Genomic DNA, 17953 nt, shown 5'->3' with positions numbered 1-17953 from the left:
CCGTTCCGGCAAAAGGGTCTGCATGTCGGCAGGCTCAATCTAGACGATATTAGACAGTTGGACTTTATTTGTCTATTTTGAGATTTGTCCACAAATAGCCTCCTTGAGGTCTCTAGTTTCATTTCCAAGCAGCACAAAAGTCAAAATTGTAAAAGAAGTGTATGAAAATAAGCAATTATTTGACAGTATGCCTTAACTAGGGGGGTGTTTTTAGCCTAGCTGCTAGCTCGCTACGCGTCTTGCGCAACTTTTTAAAAACAACCCAAATTTCCGAGCCTCAAATGTATTCACAAATGATTTATATAAATATTGTGAGGATAAGCTCATCTGCTAACGGACGGACGGATGGACGACCGGACGGACCGGACGGAGCGAGCAACCAAAAAAAGTCAAAATACACCATCCAGCACGAAAGTGAGCAGAACAGTCATCCTACCTTATCGAGCAGAAGCTAGGTTGTCATTGGTCGTCGGCTACCGGCGAATTTTAATCCAAGCAGACAGATATTCTACAGGATCTCTTTCTTGATAAATCGATTTCTACTTTAAATTCAATTCACTACATTCACACACTAAACCATGTCGAACTCGAGTGGGGGAGCAGCCGCGACGCCCCAGCCGTGATGCCTTCACTCACAGTCACACCGAGTCGGGAATTAAAAGTTATGACATGTGCCACTGCCTTGTATGTGATATAGACGAATGTAATAATGTATTGTAAATACTAATGTAATGTTTTGATTGCTTGTCGATGTTGTCTCTTTCATACGCAAAAATGAACCGTCTGCCTGCATACGTCGCAAATATCACTACACATGTTCACTTATGCTCTTTTAAACGGGATGGCATGAACATAAAAATGAGCTATGAAACTTGAAGATGAAACATGATCACAATGGTCACCCCAACACCCCGCCCCAAAATGCACACAGGCTATGTATTGACTTGTAAATACAATAGTGTAGTGTCCCTTGTGTATTCGGCTACTTGGTTTGGGGTGGTGGGACACAAGAAAACAAAAAATATTAAACCATCACATTTTCATTTTCTTCATGTGACCAAAAGTATTTGAGATATCACATACATAATAAATTATCAATAAAGCACTTACCACAGGCCACATCCAGTAGCAAATAATCTTTTAATTGACGCAAAATTATTGAATCAAATTTCCCACTGTGGTAATATGACCTCATTTAAGCAAGAAAATACCACAAGGAGCAACAAATAAAATAACCACACTTTGGCTGATGCCTCAGAAGATGAATTGTAAGCTGAATGTGATCTTCAAAGTTGAGAGGTCAAACTTCCAAAACATTTAAAGGGTTCAAATCTTGGACGATGTCCTTGCCTGCTATTGACTTTCTACTAATGTTTTAACAGTTCCTGAAAATTTCAGGTTCATATCTTTTTCCTAAGGTACTGGTTGCTATGGACATTTGTAAGATGCAAGTACCAAAACTTTAAAACCCTTTTTCTAAAAACTAGGGATTTCAACCTTCCAACATTAACTCTTTTACTGCCACACGTTATCAAAAAATAAATAAATAAAAAAAACAACCCCCAAATTTTAACATTTTAACTAATTTTTCAAGGCAAACAGAATAATGTGTGCTTTTACTACATATACAAGGTGCATACCACATGAAAGATCACATTCCATTCTTTCATTAGAAAAGAAAAAGTAAGTTTCTAACTTATTCCGTTCTTTAGTAATCACTATTAGAAATTGGGTAATTTGAGTGACATTGAGCAAAAATTGAAAAGGAGAAAGGGAGCTTTTTGTGAAAAGATACTTTTTCTCCACAACAGCGACCTTGACACTAATATTTTTTGTTTAGTGCCGCTTTGTGAATTCGGTTTAATGTGACAAAGGCTTTGATCATTTACGTCATCCTTGAAAACGATCTATTTCATCAGATTCCGTCATGTTTCATTGTAATTTTATACACCGGCAGCCCATTGAAAATAGATACAATGCTGCCATCTGCTGGCCACAGGTAATGGGTGTTTTTGATTCCACAACCCATTGACGAGGCAGCGCTGCAATTAGACGTTGCACTGCCCTTTGATTAAAAAAAAAAAAAAAAAAAAAGTAGTTGATGAACATTTATGGCGGCAAACATCGTGATTTTACTAATCGTAATTAAACGGTTTTGCTCTAACTGTCAATTTTTGAGCTACATCCATGTATTATATAACATTTTAAAGGGAATTAAGTGCAGAATTCGAATATATCAATATCTCAATTTTGATTTTTTTGGCACATGAGGACCATTTTGCTAGAGCCGGTCACATTTGACTATGATCACAGCGTGCACTGCACAGTAGTTTGTGCAAGCGCATCACGAGCCACGAAAACAAATGATCTAATATTATGGGAGCTCTGTTAAGTGTTTGCATTCCTTAAGGCAAGAATGATGAGATGGAGCTCCAGTTCCTGCATTTGCCTTCGAAAGCTCTGGAACATGCGTGGGAAGAAGTTTACTTCCTATATTTTTCATTTACAGAATGGCTTCAAAGCAAAAGTTTACTGCTGTTGAAAGTATCTCTGTCAAATCTGCCATGACACAAAAGCGTCCTTATTATCACCTTAGCAGATGCAAATAAAGAGTATGAATAGGAAGACGAGGGTGAAAAAAAACGAGTGATGTCCTTCCGCCCCTCGCTGTGCCAGACTCTCACACATTAGGCCATTTACTTGCCTGCTGTGTAACCAGGATGGGAGGTTAGCTGACACACATTAGACGCACTTAGACTAGATTACTGGTTATATGAGCCAGACTCATGTTGTTCGCTAAGTAAGGATGCAAGGATCTGAATAGGTCACATGACGTTGTTCTCTTTGTGGCCAGATATGGTGTCTTTATGTGCAGAGTCTCACTTCAGCCACAATAATGTACTTGAAAGGTGCTCTTAGGTGTGTCTATTACAGAGCCATGGAGCCGTTGCTCAGTTATTGTGCAGCTGGCCAAGATAATGTACTTGCTCTAATTTTGGGCACTTTTGGGCTTGGGTTGATATTACACTTTTTAATGCCAGTATATTTTACCAGCTGTTTTGTAAGGCTGTTACAAAGAAGCCATTGAAATGTTTTCCCATTATTTTTCCCTATGTTGGAAAAAAAAAAAAACAAAACCATGTAACATAATATGTCCTAATTTTGCAATTTTGCATTTACTGTAGAAGATGTAGGACAGATGAAGAATTCATTTGTGCAGCTAATTTGTTAATTACTTCCACAACTCCCACAGTGCAAGCAATTTTAACTCATCTTTCAAGGCAAACAGAATATTATTATTAGTATCACGATATGAAGCTCACGATATGATAAATAGCATGATATTGTGGGAACGTTGGTGATATTTAAAAAAGGTCACAATATTGTCAAAAAAAATCAGACTATTGTTATTATTCTTATTATGATTATGTTTTATTATTTTATGTTATTAATATTATGTTATGTTGTTAATGCGTTCCTCCACATATTGACTTGCTTCACAGGCATATTATGTTCCCCTTCATCTGTCAAGTGTAGATTTTAAACATATAAGGGCCAAAACATCCCGAATGAAAATTAAATTGCACTGAAAAACTGCACAAATGGAAATCAATCAAGTTTTTGAACAGATGTGTTGCATTTAAATATCGTGAACATGACGATATTGTGGCAGTTTTAATATCACGATATTGCACTTATTGTTACATCCCTAATACAATATGGATACCAAATGAAAGACCGCATTCCATTCTTTCATTACAAAAGAGTACCTCATTCCGTTCTTTAGTAATCACCGTTTGAAAATAGGTCATTTGAATGACATTGAGCGAAAATGGAAAAGATAAGGAGAAAACAAGCTTTTTGTGAAAAAATACATTTTCTCCACAACAGTGACTTTGACACTAATATTTTTTTTGTTTAGGGATGCTCTGTTAATTAGGTTTAATGTGACAAAGGCTTTGATCATTCACATTCTTCAAAACGTTCTATTTAATCAAATTCCGTCATGTTTCATTGTAATATCATACACCGGCAGCCCATTGAAAAGAGATGCAATGCTGCCACCTGCTGGCCATAATTAGTGGGTGTTTTTGATTCCACAACTCATTGACCCGGCAGCGCTGCACTTGGACGTTGCACTAGCCATTGATTAAAAAAAAAACAAAAAGTAGACGTCATTTAAAGTTTATGGCAACATACATCGTAATTTTACAAATCGTTATTTAATGTTTTGGCAGTCAAAGACTGACTTGACTCATGTTTTAGCAGTTCTTGTAGGGTTCATCATATTCAATTTTAAGACCTTTTTAAGACCATGATAAATCAAATGTAGGACCTACTGTGGATTAAAAAAAAAAAAAACTAAAAAAAAAAAAACTAAAAAAAAAAACCTAAAAAAAAAAAAAGTACAAACCTGTTCAAATGCAAGTGTTTTTTTTGTGATACACAAAAATTAGTAAATAAATAAATAAATAAATAAATTCCAACAATAATGTCACGTTTAACATTTATTACCCAATTTACTGGTATTTGGAATTGTTCATTGGGATTTTCGATACCACTTTTTTGCCTTGAATATTTTAGAATTTTTCACCTTAACTATCGGTGGCTGCTTTCGGCAGCCTACACAGGTTTGCACAGCTTCAAGGTTGCTGCCCCCCCCCCCCCCCAAAAATAAAAATAAATAGGTAGGCCTTGATGGAAAATACTGAAGATTGTTGTCACGTGCACCTAAACAGCGGCAACATGCTTCAGTGTTGCTGTCAGCCTCTTGGCAGCCCTCCTAACCATCCATCCGTGATCAGTTTTATTATTTTCATCAATGTTGAAGGAACATCCAGTTCTTCGTAATATCACTGTTGTGCCATGTTTTCTCCATTTCAAGATAACTATTCAATAATTTCACATCCCCCGGTTATACGTAAGAGGGTGTTCACACTTGTGCAACCACCTTATTTCAGTTACTTGTACTTCTTTTTACTCTCAAAAAGATTATAGTTTTATTTGTTTCAAATTAGTTGTGCTATAGAGAACATTATAATGGTAAAATATATAAATAAATAATATATCTTGTTCTCTTTTCCTGTCATTTTTCATTGCCATGGCTCTGTTCACAACAAGAAGATACGGTTCCGACATTCACGGTTTCTCGATGGCCGTGGGACACTTTAGGACATTTTCACTGACGATGACCTTTTATCAGAATTCCAATAATGGACACATCTTATACATACTCGATGGAAAGATGGAATTAAGTAGACACTCCATCTGGACGAACATGCTTCCCCCTTTTCTTCTCATCTCATTAAGAAAATTTACTAAAAAAAAAAGACATTAAAAAAATAAAAGGAATTAATCTAGCTGCACGATTAACTATTCCATATGAAATTTTAAATATCGTTTAGTATTGTTTTGAATCACAATATCTATAGTCTATACTGTATTCATTTGGCTTGATTTAGGGCTGCTCGATTATGGGGAAATAATAATAACCATTATTTTGGCAATAATTGAAATCACGATTATTCAAACGATTATTTATTTTTTTGGTACAAAACAAGAACATGTTTAAGCATTTAAAAATATTTAAAAAAAAAAGAAATTAAAAAAATAGAAACAGTAGAATTGTGTAAGCTCCTTTTGGACCAAACTGAATTTATAATAATATACATTTATATTTATATTTATTTATTTATGTTGGCAGAAAAAATGAGCATGTGCAGCATGTGCACTGTGCAGTAGGACAATCATTTATTTTTCTAGGTACCTAACAAGAACATGGTTAAACGTAAAAAGAAAAACAAAATATTGGTATTATTCTTTTTTTAATGATTGTGCTGATTTTGTAATTGTGGAGTGTAATAATTGAAATTGCAATTGAATTTGGATGAATTATTTGCACAGCCCTAGCTTGATTGATGGCGGTCCGGCTAGATTTCACAATCACTATTGTAGGACCCAGAAACCTTTTTTTTTTTTTTTTTTTTTATGTGGATGAAAGGTGTACTTTAGTTCATTCAGTTTAGTCATTGCATCATTGGATTGTGCAGTGCTCGGACTAGCGTCATACAGTACGATGCGAGCATTGAGGGCTGACAATTGACAACAAAACGTTCATAAATCCAAAGAAAGGGAACACGCTCCGCCTCTTGGAACATCCGCACTCTCGAAGTATAGCTACTGTGCTAGATTTCATTTTCGAATGCACCCCCATACAAAAAACAGTGACCCCTTCATATTTCCAATATCACTTCCTGCCATGACACGATAGCAATGCTACGTATTCTTTTTGATTTGGAGAATTTCATAAGAACGAAGGCAAACAAGAAAAACTCGGAGGCGGCAGCAACATCATCCTTCCAAATAAAGAAAAAAAAATTGCGGGGAAAAAGACCACAAATAAATAGCCTCATTCATCCTCCATTTACCAAGTTTTCCAGTATTGTTGTTTGGGTTGTTAAATATTCAATGAGAATTTGAAAGTGTAAAGACGCTTGATTGAAACTCGTATTATGAAGATACTTGGAGTAAATCAGTCTGCCCTCAGACTGAGGTAGATTGGTCTCATCATAATATAAACGAAATATTGTGTTCATCATTTTAAAATATGCCAACTCCAATTTATCAGCCCACATTCTGAAAAGTCTCCACGATAACAGTCTGTATGTTCTTTACTCTGCCCCAGCGACATGATGACATGATGTCAGCATTCACAATGCTGGACAAAGAGGATGTCATGGCAAACCTCGGGAAAAAAAGCAGGCCTTCAAAAACTTTCCGTTCCATCAGCTGAGATTTTTTTTGTTTTTTTAAGCACATTTGAGTCACCTCATCTGCTGCTTTTACTCTCCTCTCGTCTCATGTCTGTCTGTATCAGTCTTCCGAGATCATGTGACATGTTCAGCTAAAATTTGGATTGATTGATATATTTATATTTATTCAGTAACATACATTTAAAAGACATTTTCTGATCATTTTCAGTTATTCTAGACAAAACTTTGCTTTCTGTTCATCTTGTCTTAGATGTATTGTAGGGATGTAACGATATCCAAACATCACGATACGATTACACGATATGAAGGTCACGATACGATAATTATCACAATAATGTGGGGGCGATATTTAAAAACGAACACAATATTGTAAAAAAGAAATATCATACTAAAAAAAAAGCACAATATTGTGCTTTTGTACATAACAGCAATGCATATAAACCACCCTCAATCTCTGATAACAATATTGAGGCACTTACTTGCTAGTGCAAGCACACATTGATTGCTTCACAAGCAAATTCGATTCGCCTTCATCTGACAATTAGCATAGATTTTAAACATAGAAGGCCAAAACATCCCTAATGAAAATTAAATTGCACTAATAAACTAGCCACTAGAGGGTGCTAGAACTGCACAAATGGAAATCAACCTGACTTTTTTTAACAAATGTGTTCCTTTTAAATATTATAATATGAACATGACGACGACGATATTTTTAATATCATGATATCACGATATTGCCCTTATCGTGACATTCCTAATGTATTGCCCCTTAAATATCTTAACACTTTAAAAATCATACGTGGAAGTAGTAAATGGCGTCGAGCCGAAGCTTGTAAGTCACAAAATTGCTAAATTTCATTTATATTTTTTTATAAAATCTATGCTATTGGTCCGTCCACACGTGTGGGTGTTATTTTTACAAATTATTGACCAATCTCAAGTGTTAAAAATGTCGTGTTGTCTTTGATGATGGTTGAACAAATGTGCAATTTTTGGGGTCTCCTGAAAAGTGCGTAATTTGGAGGTACTGTACAAGGTTTCAGCCCAACATTAACTGTATTACTTGATTTGAATACACACAAAAAACCACTGACGCACTGTAAAATTCTGTAAAAGATTAGTTCCTGTCAAAAAGCAATAGATTAGCTAATCATACACTTTTACATAATGAAGTAGTAAGAAAAAAAATAGCTGGGAAAAAATATTTGCTGTATTATTTTTTAAATATACAGTGTTCCCTCATTTATTGCGGGTGTTACATTCCAAAATAATGGAAATCCACATAATTTAAAAAAAATAAAATAAAAATTATTCCCATTAATTATATACATATATTTTCCTTTATTATATGTTTTTTCGTTTTGGTATGATTTTTACTTTATCATATATGCTTTTTCATCATGTATGTTCTTTTTTCATTTACAAATATTTTTTTTCCATTAAAAGTATTTTTGGTTTTGTTTTTTACTTATTATACAGCACAGTATATAATTTTTTCCATTTGTTTTTTTCATTTTTGTATGATTTTTAGTTTATTATGAATGCTTTTTTATTTCATTTATCTTTTTTTTTCATTTGCAGTCATTTTTTTCCCATTAAAAATATGTTTTTATATACTTACTTATTATACGGCACAATATATATTTTCAATATATATATTTTTTTAATGGAATGTCGTGGAGCGACGGGACAGACACCCTTGGAAAGGTCTCGTTGAGACGAATGCGCAGATGCCTGTATGTCCCCGGTGGGACGTAGGTTCAAGAAATACGGCCGCGCAAAAAAAAAAAGAAAAAAAAGAAAAAAAAAGAATGCTGTATAAAAAAGAAAAAAAAAACAGCACGCTGTAAAAAAAATTTGCGACACAGCGAAAGATGAACCCGCGGTAAACGAGGGAACACTGTACTCAGAAACATTCATGTAGCTTTTTAGTTGTTGTATACTGAAAGGTTTGGATCCCAAATGCAGACACAAATAAGATTTTCTCCATTTATTCACATCGAGAGGCAGAAACTCAGAGACGCTGTACACAGGACAGTTGGACAATAATCCGACAAACCACACACAATTCTCAGACTGCACTCACAGACAGTGAATCGTAAAGGACTAAAGAACAACATCACATAGGTCCAGACATCACCTAAAGGTGGACATCACGAACATCACCTTTTGTAAACAGACACTTGTTACATCAGTACCTAAACAGACACATAACAGGTCATGAACTCTGGCGCATGCGACCCAGGCTATGACATTATAGTAATTGGAAATAGAGATGTAAAAGTTACTTAAGCCACGAAATATGCTAAAATGCTAATGCTAAAATCTCTACAGTTCCCTATTTGCGCTCATACTGGGAAATGAACCAACAAGGAACAAAAGAACCACAGCAAACTTGAGTTGTCAAACCGCCATCATGCCTAACTTACCGTAGCTATTGATCAAATTGTGGTTTGTGATCAAATTCCGGTCCAAAAACCCTTCGAGTGGGCACTTTCACTTGCCTTATTATCGTAATATGACCAAAGGTGATTATCAGCAATATGACTGCGGCCTCTCAGTTACATCACTCATTGTCATGTGCTCCGCCTGTGTGACGAGAACGACCGAGCGATGATTTTCCAAAAGGTTACTTGTCTGCTCCTGGCAAACTCTCCTTTGACGCACTCGTCTTCACGCTCATGTTCATCAAAGTGCTTCAGTGTTTGTTTCTTGCCCTCGTTACACAATATCCATTTTATTTATATCCTCTTTTTGCTTGTGGCATCATTCATGTATTTCTTTTCCATAAGACATTTTCAACTTTTTTTTTCCTGCTACTTCACTGCATGATGTTCCATGTTTCATGTACAGCACTTTATATACAGCAATGCTTGTTTTCAAGTGCTTTATAAATAAAAGTTGAGATATTCCCATAAAATCTTGGTTGTCGTCAGAATGTACGAGCGTCAGTACTTAGTGGCTCCAATTTTCATGTTCTTATGGTGCATCGTACGAGCATCTTGAAGTCGCATATGGAGGTGTGCGAACCTGTGGCGCTTATTCATGAGCACCGTCACTTGTGTGCACAGACGCAACAGACGGTCTGTCTGGGTGAGAGAGAGAAAAAAAAAAAAGAAAATTTCATCGGAAATTACCACTCCAGATGGGATGAACATTTGTGACATGAATTACAGTTTGTTTTTCATACAACCTGACACAATTTTGCTCAATCTGCATGATGGTGATATGGTGATATCACAGTGTGATAACGCTCATTTATTTCAAAGAAGCACATTTAGTCCGGTAGATTTATGTAATTTTATGATGTCATTGTGGAGAATGCCTAATACAGTATTTAAAGGAAGGGACATAATTAATTATTCATCATCATTTTTTCAACTATCAATCCAGATGCATGCAATTGATTTGATTTTTTATTGAACATATAAACAAGCAAACAGCAGAAAAAAAACAGAAATTTAAAGAAAAGAAAACCCCAATAAAATCATCAGGAAGAAGTTAAAAACTTATCTAGTCCTACGCCTTTTACTTTAAATATTTAAACATATTTTATTATTAATACAATACTAATATACTATTTTTTTTAAATGAAATATATAAACCTAGTTATATATACAATCATGTTTATTGAATAACTTTTCAGATTTGCAAAGGTTTTAAATATGCTAAGTTTGTAGCATTTAGTCTATGAGTACGTTTGAACTAGGGATGGGAGAAAAAATCGATATCGCAATATATTGTTGCGCTCTCTGTTGCAATAAATTATCGATACACTGACAGTAGATATTGATATGTTGTGTCCAGTTGTGTAGTGTTATATTATAAATGTTTTTGCACTTTAATTTGTCTCACTTTACAATGTTTACATTTAAAAGGCTCAGAGGCAGTGAAGCACTAAGCAGAACGTTGTACAAAGTTTTGTCATTGAATAAATGCATAAGTAGACATTTTCCTTTTTATGGGCATTTGTTGGCTTTTTCAGTCACATACCGTGATATATTGCTAAAAATGTTTTGACAATATATCAAAAATCGTAGATATCGGGTAACGTGATAATATCGATATCGTGAGCCAAATATCGTCACAGTATCGAATCGTGGTTTACCCGTATCATCCCACCACCTAGTTTGAACATATTTGAGAGTATGTTCATATGTATTTGTGAGAATGATTGGACGTACTTGCAAATACTGTATATTTGAACGCGTTTGCGAGTACGGTTCGAACACGGAACATACTCGCAAATCTGTTTTGAACGTACTCACCTATCAAAAATTTTATCCACATTGGCAGTTCCTCGCTTTTGTACTTGAAAAAGGCCGGCGCCGGCTAATAATCGGTCAATCTCTATTCCAGATTAGTGGGAAACAGGAAAGCAATAATGGAAAAAATAGTAAGAGCACATCTTTACAGGCATCCAAAATAAGTTTTCACGTATTCATAATTATTTAAACAAGATTGAAAAGTTATTTTTTGAACATGTTTGCAAGTACGGTTCGAACACTGAACGTGTTTTTGAATTTAACATTAAATGTGTTCATAATGGCGCTTGATGCATGACACAAAATTAGCAAATGGCACATAAACCAAATGAAATTGCCTGAAATAAGTACGTAATTGGGAGGGCAGCATGATCGAGTCACTGCGACCATACTGACCATCTTTTCCTTCTCTGTGTGTCACCATCACATTCTGGCTAACTGGGTCAGTTTTGTAAGCTTCATCAACAATTTTCCCACCACCTGTCATTATGGCGTTCAAGTTCTTCTTTCAGGTCATTCATTACAACTACATTGGTCATGGACGATTGGTTGTTTTGACTGAAATACCTTTTCTTTGAATGTGTTTAACGCAAAAATGCGTGTTATTCAAAATAACTACGCTCCTATTGGTACACCCACGGTTTTTCTTATTTTTCATTGACCTTTGTGCCCTTCTCTACCTTCTTTATGCTTTTAAAATCTTAGTCTGCCTTCTGTATGAGGTGTTTTTATTCTGATTTAAAGAAAAAAAAAAAGTGTGTCAGTGTGCCACTTTCTGACTAGCAAATGTAGGTCAATGTATTGTACTGCATATTTGTTTCATCCTCAGTTGTCACCAGACATCATTTCAGACAGATACATGATTGGAAATAAATTTTACATCAATTGACGTCAGAGTGCAGCCTTCCTGTCTGATAGTTATAAATTCTACTTCGCTAAAGCTAGCTCCAAATATGAATACGCATTAGGTGTAAGTGATGTGTGGACCGGATGCAATTTGGTACAAAAATGAGTCTCTTTGTTGGACCGAGATACTTATTTCATACAGCCCGGCTCTGAGAGTTGTAGTGACATGAATTAAACATCACAAAATGTTCATCTGCGTGAGGTGTTGTTGAACTCGTTTTTTCGCTGACAGGCCCCTTACAAAGGTACTCCTTAATAAACTTTAATATGCACTTATATTGACTGCATATGACTTACTTTCTCACCAGTTTGTTTTCCTTTTGTGTGTTACCAGTGGTGCAAGTCCAATGGGTCTCGTCTTGACTGCAATTGTAGCGTTGGTCTACAAGATCGCAATACGATTTGAGGGGTAAGTCCTATGCAAGACTGACCGTGTACATACATATATATATCGATATATTAGGGCTGTCAAAGTTAAAACGTTAATAGATTAATGAATCGCAGAAAATTGTCGCATTAATCACAAATTAACGCAGATTAATCGCACTATTTTTTTTTTACTGCACTTGAGCCTTGACCGCAACCGCGGATGGTTACATTGAAGGCTGCGCAGGTCAGTGATTAGGTCAATGGACGGCATTTCCTACGCCTGTTGTTCCAAAATAAGCGGGGTGACTACAGTTGGTGTGCTCAGTGGTAAATTTCGCTTTAAAAAACACCCCGACGGGACTTTAGATAAAACAAAAGTAATTTGCGTTTAATTAATAATTGCTAAATTGCACCCAATTGATATGATGCTGTTACGTTTTGAGCAATACACGCATGCATGCAATTGCGTACATGCATTTAATAAATGTTTGCAAATGACATTCAGATAATAAAATGCATTAATGTCGAAATTTCACGGTATTTTGTATTTATTTTATATTACGCGAATACACGAGTAATTTAGCTGATTAATCGTGATTAATCAAAATTAAAAGTCGTTTGACAGCACTAATATATATGTACATATATATATATATATATATATATATATATATATATATATATATATATATATATAACTACAAACCCAAATTCTAGTGAATTCGGGATGCTGTGTCAAATGTACATAAAACCAGAACCAAATAATTTGTAAATCCTTTTCAACCTATATTACCTGTATTCATTTGAATACAATAAAAAGACGAGATATTTAATTTTCAAACTAAAGAATGTTTTGTTTTTGTTTTTTCACTTATTCTCTCATTTTGAATGTGATGCCTGGAATATGGCTCCAAAAAAGGTGAAACAGAAGCAACAAAAGGGATACTTAAGAAAACCTGAAAGTTAGAACTCTACAATGCAAAGTAAAGGACAAATATCAACAAAACCGCCAACTTCTTTGCGACCAAGTTCATCTGAGATGGACTGACGTAAAATGGACAAGTGTGCTGTGGTCTGACGAGTCCATGTATCAAATTGTTTTTTTGGAAATCATGGACGTCATGTCCTCTGGTCCAAAGAGGACAACCATATCGATCCATCAGAATCGCCATCAACGCCAACTTCATTTGCAGTCAAGTCTGCAAGGTCGTCTGTGATCCTGGAAATGTTTGGTGGATCTTCCAGTGTAGACTTGGATTGACTTCCACTACATAATGTATACACCTTCCACCCAGTTTGGTAGCAAAGTCGCCAGCTCTGTGCACCTCTCCTTGTTTCTCACCTTTCATTCCCTCAGTCAGCGTTGTCATGACGACTGTCATTGTGGTGCAGTACCAGATGACAATATCAGGTCCCCGTTAAGAGGTCTGTATGATCTCCATGGAGAACTTTAGTTGGCATTCAACCTCCAGGTTGAAGAAGCAAAGGGGTGACTTGTGCCAGTGTTGTGGGCCTCACTCCCTTACCTGATGACCTGGATCCGCTACTGTGGTAGTACTTGCCTGGCCCTGAGGTTTCTCTTCTCCTACATACCTGATTCAATGAACAGGATCATTATCAGGCTCCTGCAGAGCTTGCTGAGGAGCTAAAATCAGTGTTGAACGTGGGAAACCTTTAAAACAGGGTTCACCAATTCCAGTCCTCGAGGTCCGGAGCCCTGCAGCAGGGGGTTTCCGCCTACTAACACACCTGATACTGAAGATCAGGATCGTTATCAGGCATGATGATGAGCTGATTGTATGAATCAGGTGTGCTTGTGGGCAGAAACCTCTAAAACCTGCAGAACTCCAGACCTCGAGGACCGGAATTGGTGAACCCTGCTCTAAAACATGTAGGACTGAGGCCCTCGAGGACCGGACTTTGACACCACTGACCTAGCCTGTGCCTCACATGTGTTTTGGCTAACTTTGGCTAACTCCAGATGGGTTCAGAGACTCACAGAGCTGGCAGGTTTTGACTGAGTTGTTCCGGAGACTAGGGAGGGTTTCATAAGTGGCACTTATCAGGAAGGTCAGCCTTACATGAGGCCACATACCGTGTCATGGTCCTTTTCACCACAGCAACGAAGGTTGTCTCTCTCTGTGATTTTAGACCACATGTTTGGCTGAGGTGACAAATCCAGGTCCAGAAAGTTCAAAACTCAACTTTTACTTTCTGGACCTGGATTTCCCACCGCTTATCTTTGGTGCCAATCTGAATCCAATGCCAGGCACCCCCTATTGACTCCAGTCTGTTAGCTTTGGACCAACAGATCGAAGATGATTCTCACAGTGATGGATATCAGTGGAACTGGAAGCGTCCTGGTTTTTCTTCCCAACAGCTCCATGTTGGGCCCAGGCTCTGATGTAATTGTTGGCATTTGCATCCTGCTTAAAACCCGTCATAGGGTGATGTCACACAGCTTGAGTAGCAGGTGTTGGTGCAAGGTGAGCTGGTAACATAAGACCTTGAATTTTCCTGGCAGGAAGCTGTGCTTGATGTTGCTCATACGTTCCAAGAGCTTGGATCAGAGCATGCCAAGGCTTCACATTGGCTTCTCCGCCAAGACTGTGATCTTCTCACTATTAATAGGGAAAATGCTGTTACAGATATTCTTCAGCGTCATAGTCCTCATGGTAATATAACTCTAATGAATCTCAACCAAAATGACTTTTTGTACTTTAGTAAACAGGAGCAAAATTATTTTCAAAGATCCCTTTGAAATTGACTTTAATGCCGAAGATGACAGTGATAAAAGCAAACTTGCTGTAGTCTGCAATTTTGAATATGATAGTCTGTACCCTTCTGCAATATGACGCATTTGATAAAGGTCTAAAAAAAAAAAATTCAGCTTTTTTTCAACAAACAAAGCAAACCTTAGCTGATCTTGGTTTTCAGTCTTATTTGTTTAGATTTAACTGGAATGCTTTGAGGTTCCCAGCAGTCCTGAATTCAGCCCAAGTGGGCCTCTTTCACATTTCCAACAAGTGGTACAGTTTATTTCATTTTCAAATGATTATGATGATGTCAATACTGTGCATCTATGTGAAATGTTCTACCCTTTTGGTGCTCAGTTCCTCTAAGGAGGTGTGTGGAAAACTGCCATGGTATAGATGTTATTTTGGTACCGTTTCAATGTTCAAAAATGTAATCTGCCCCAAAATCTGTACTCAACAGACCTGATCTGTATGTCATTGTAAAATCTGGAACATTTCTTACCTTGTTAAATTGTTTAAATTTACCGATTCCCTCCCAGACAGTCTATTTCAGCTACTGCATAACTCCGGAAGCAGCCACCATATTCTCTCTTTTGGGGTGGCCTCGTTTAGTCAATAAATTATTTGACAAGTCCTGTTCCTTTAGAAAAGCTTGGTCGGGTCCTGCAGCGTAAGGAGTGATGAAATGACCCATTAACCATTCATGTTTGCAGCTTATGACACATGCTGATATATCTGTGTGTATTGGTTCTGATCTTCTCACGACTCACTGCCAGGGAAGTAACACCCATCTGCGTTATCATTTTTACTACTTTTATTATAGCTTGCAAAGCTTGAAGTCATTTCATATCACAGAAATATTTGTCCTCAAACTGATAGATGGAGGAATTCTCATAAGGATGTTGAGACAATGACTCTGAGCTATCGCTTGCTAATTCTGATTCTTCTATCAATACTGGTTTTCGATCTGATGAATGTGTCTGATGAGCATCTCTAGTTTGTTCTCTGTAAAGTATCCTCAGGGAAACAAATTAGGTGACTTGCTTCTTAACTCATTTACTCACAAAAACGTATAAATGTGTTCTATTTTAAATGTTTAAGTGTTGCAGAGATGTATTTATATGTTTGTTTGTTTGTTTGTTTGTTTTTTTATGCTAGAAGATACAGAAGGCTTGATGCAGCCTGTAAACTGAAGAGAACGGGTGAACTAATGGTAGTAATTACAGAAACGGTCAGCAGGTGGCAGCAGAGTATAAGAGACCAACCAGGGCCATGTTGCAAACAAGCTGATTTCCCCATAGTTCTAAACAGATTTGTAAATAATGATGAAACTTAGCTTACTTAACTTACCTTTTCGGTCTTTGAGCCCAACTGAAACAACAATTTCAAACAGATTGATCAATCCACAGAAGAGCGAGGACGCCGCCGTCAAACATGAACTTTAAGCGGCGTGACCAGCAGAACGGCCCTGGTTCAAAGTTCTTTTTTCCAAGAGAATACAATAAGCAGAATCGTCAGGCAAGCAAACAAACAATTCCTAGGAATCAAATTACTGGGAGTCAGTTCTCAAAAAGTTTTGATTCCCGTTCCTATACTTTCGGATTTACGATCATAAACAGTGAACAGGATTCACATTTCCAGTTGACAGTTGACTGTTTTCTGAACACATCACAAAACAAAAATTACTTTAGGACTAGTGATAAGTACAGTCAAATCAAAAATGATCTTTCATCGAAATATGACCTTTGCCGAATTTGCTCTGATTATCCGTACCTTCCTGAACAAATCAGTGGCACTCAGACTTCCACAAAAAACAGTGTTGCAATGTCTACAATTAGCAAGGCACATTCTGACAAGACAAAATGGATGTCCTTCATTATGAAATAAATACAAACACAAAAATCTATGACTGGCTCAAAGCTAACTAAAGCAGATCATAAGTCAATAGAAACAGCAAGTCACTGTCAGTATGATGCTATATTCTTGATAAAGGTCTGACAGCACACCAATTGATGCTCATAATCCTCACTCGATCTATCAAGGATTTCATATCTTACACCTTTTCCAACCAGACTGCACATCTGTGTATAACAGAAGCCGTCTTGTATGGCTCTGTGTCATATCATATGCACATACAGTCAACTCACGGTTCATGGAACATGTGCAGGATCCTGGTACAGTGTGGTACGGTGTTCAGATCCTTGATTTATTGTCCCATAATATGTTTGTTCTGTTGTATTTGCAGACCTTTCACTGAGCACATCTATCAGCAGAGGACGCGCAAACGTGAATAATCGCATCCTGTCGGGTTGTGGGAGGATTTCATTCGGATCCAGAGGACTGCAAAATGGGATTATCGATTAGTAAGACTATTCCAGTGAAAATCTGTTGATGTTGCACTCTTCTATCCATTGATAGTTGCAGAAAATGTGGTTATTATCATTATTATTATTATTATTATTATTATTATTATTAAAATAGATCTTATCTGTGTCAAAACATTAGGTAAATTATGGGAAATGTGTTTTAGTGCTCTAGAAACACAAAATTATATGACGTAGCATCTCACGAATAAAAAATTGTAATTAAATTACAGAAAGTTTAAGCTAAATATTTTTGTAAAAAAATAAAATATTTTAAAAAGAGTGAGTATGTTGAGAAAAAAATGAAAAAAGAATATACAAACTGTTTTTTTTTTTTTTTTGGTTTTTGTTTTTTTTTAATTTTCTTGAAGTGGAAGTCAACCTGAAACATTTCTTGACAATAATGTGTTATATGAGACCTCACTAGTCTAAACATGACGTTCTGATTAATATTAATTGAGTTATGCAGCAAAATCCAGCTGTTTTATCCATCTCTGGGGGTGGCCATTTTGCCACTT

At 36.4% G+C, this 17953-nt stretch overlaps 1 protein-coding gene across 1 annotated transcript in view; it reads left to right on the top strand.

Annotated features, from left to right (window-relative positions):
• The window catches only part of pemt (phosphatidylethanolamine N-methyltransferase), a 58563-nt gene extending 40610 nt beyond the window's left edge, over positions 1-17953 (top strand). Inside the window, exons 6-7 of the mRNA XM_077503077.1 lie at positions 12282-12356; positions 17318-17953. Of these exons, the coding sequence (XP_077359203.1) occupies positions 12282-12356; positions 17318-17366 (124 nt within the window). The 3' untranslated portion in view covers positions 17367-17953. The remainder of the gene's footprint in view (positions 1-12281; positions 12357-17317) is intronic.

The sequence above is a fragment of the Festucalex cinctus genome, chromosome 17 (genome assembly GCF_051991245.1).
Source record: "Festucalex cinctus isolate MCC-2025b chromosome 17, RoL_Fcin_1.0, whole genome shotgun sequence".
In the NCBI taxonomy this organism is placed as follows: Eukaryota; Metazoa; Chordata; class Actinopteri; order Syngnathiformes; family Syngnathidae; genus Festucalex; species Festucalex cinctus.
Note: the sequence above shows the minus strand (reverse complement) of the source record. Positions and strands in the feature narration are given on the sequence as shown.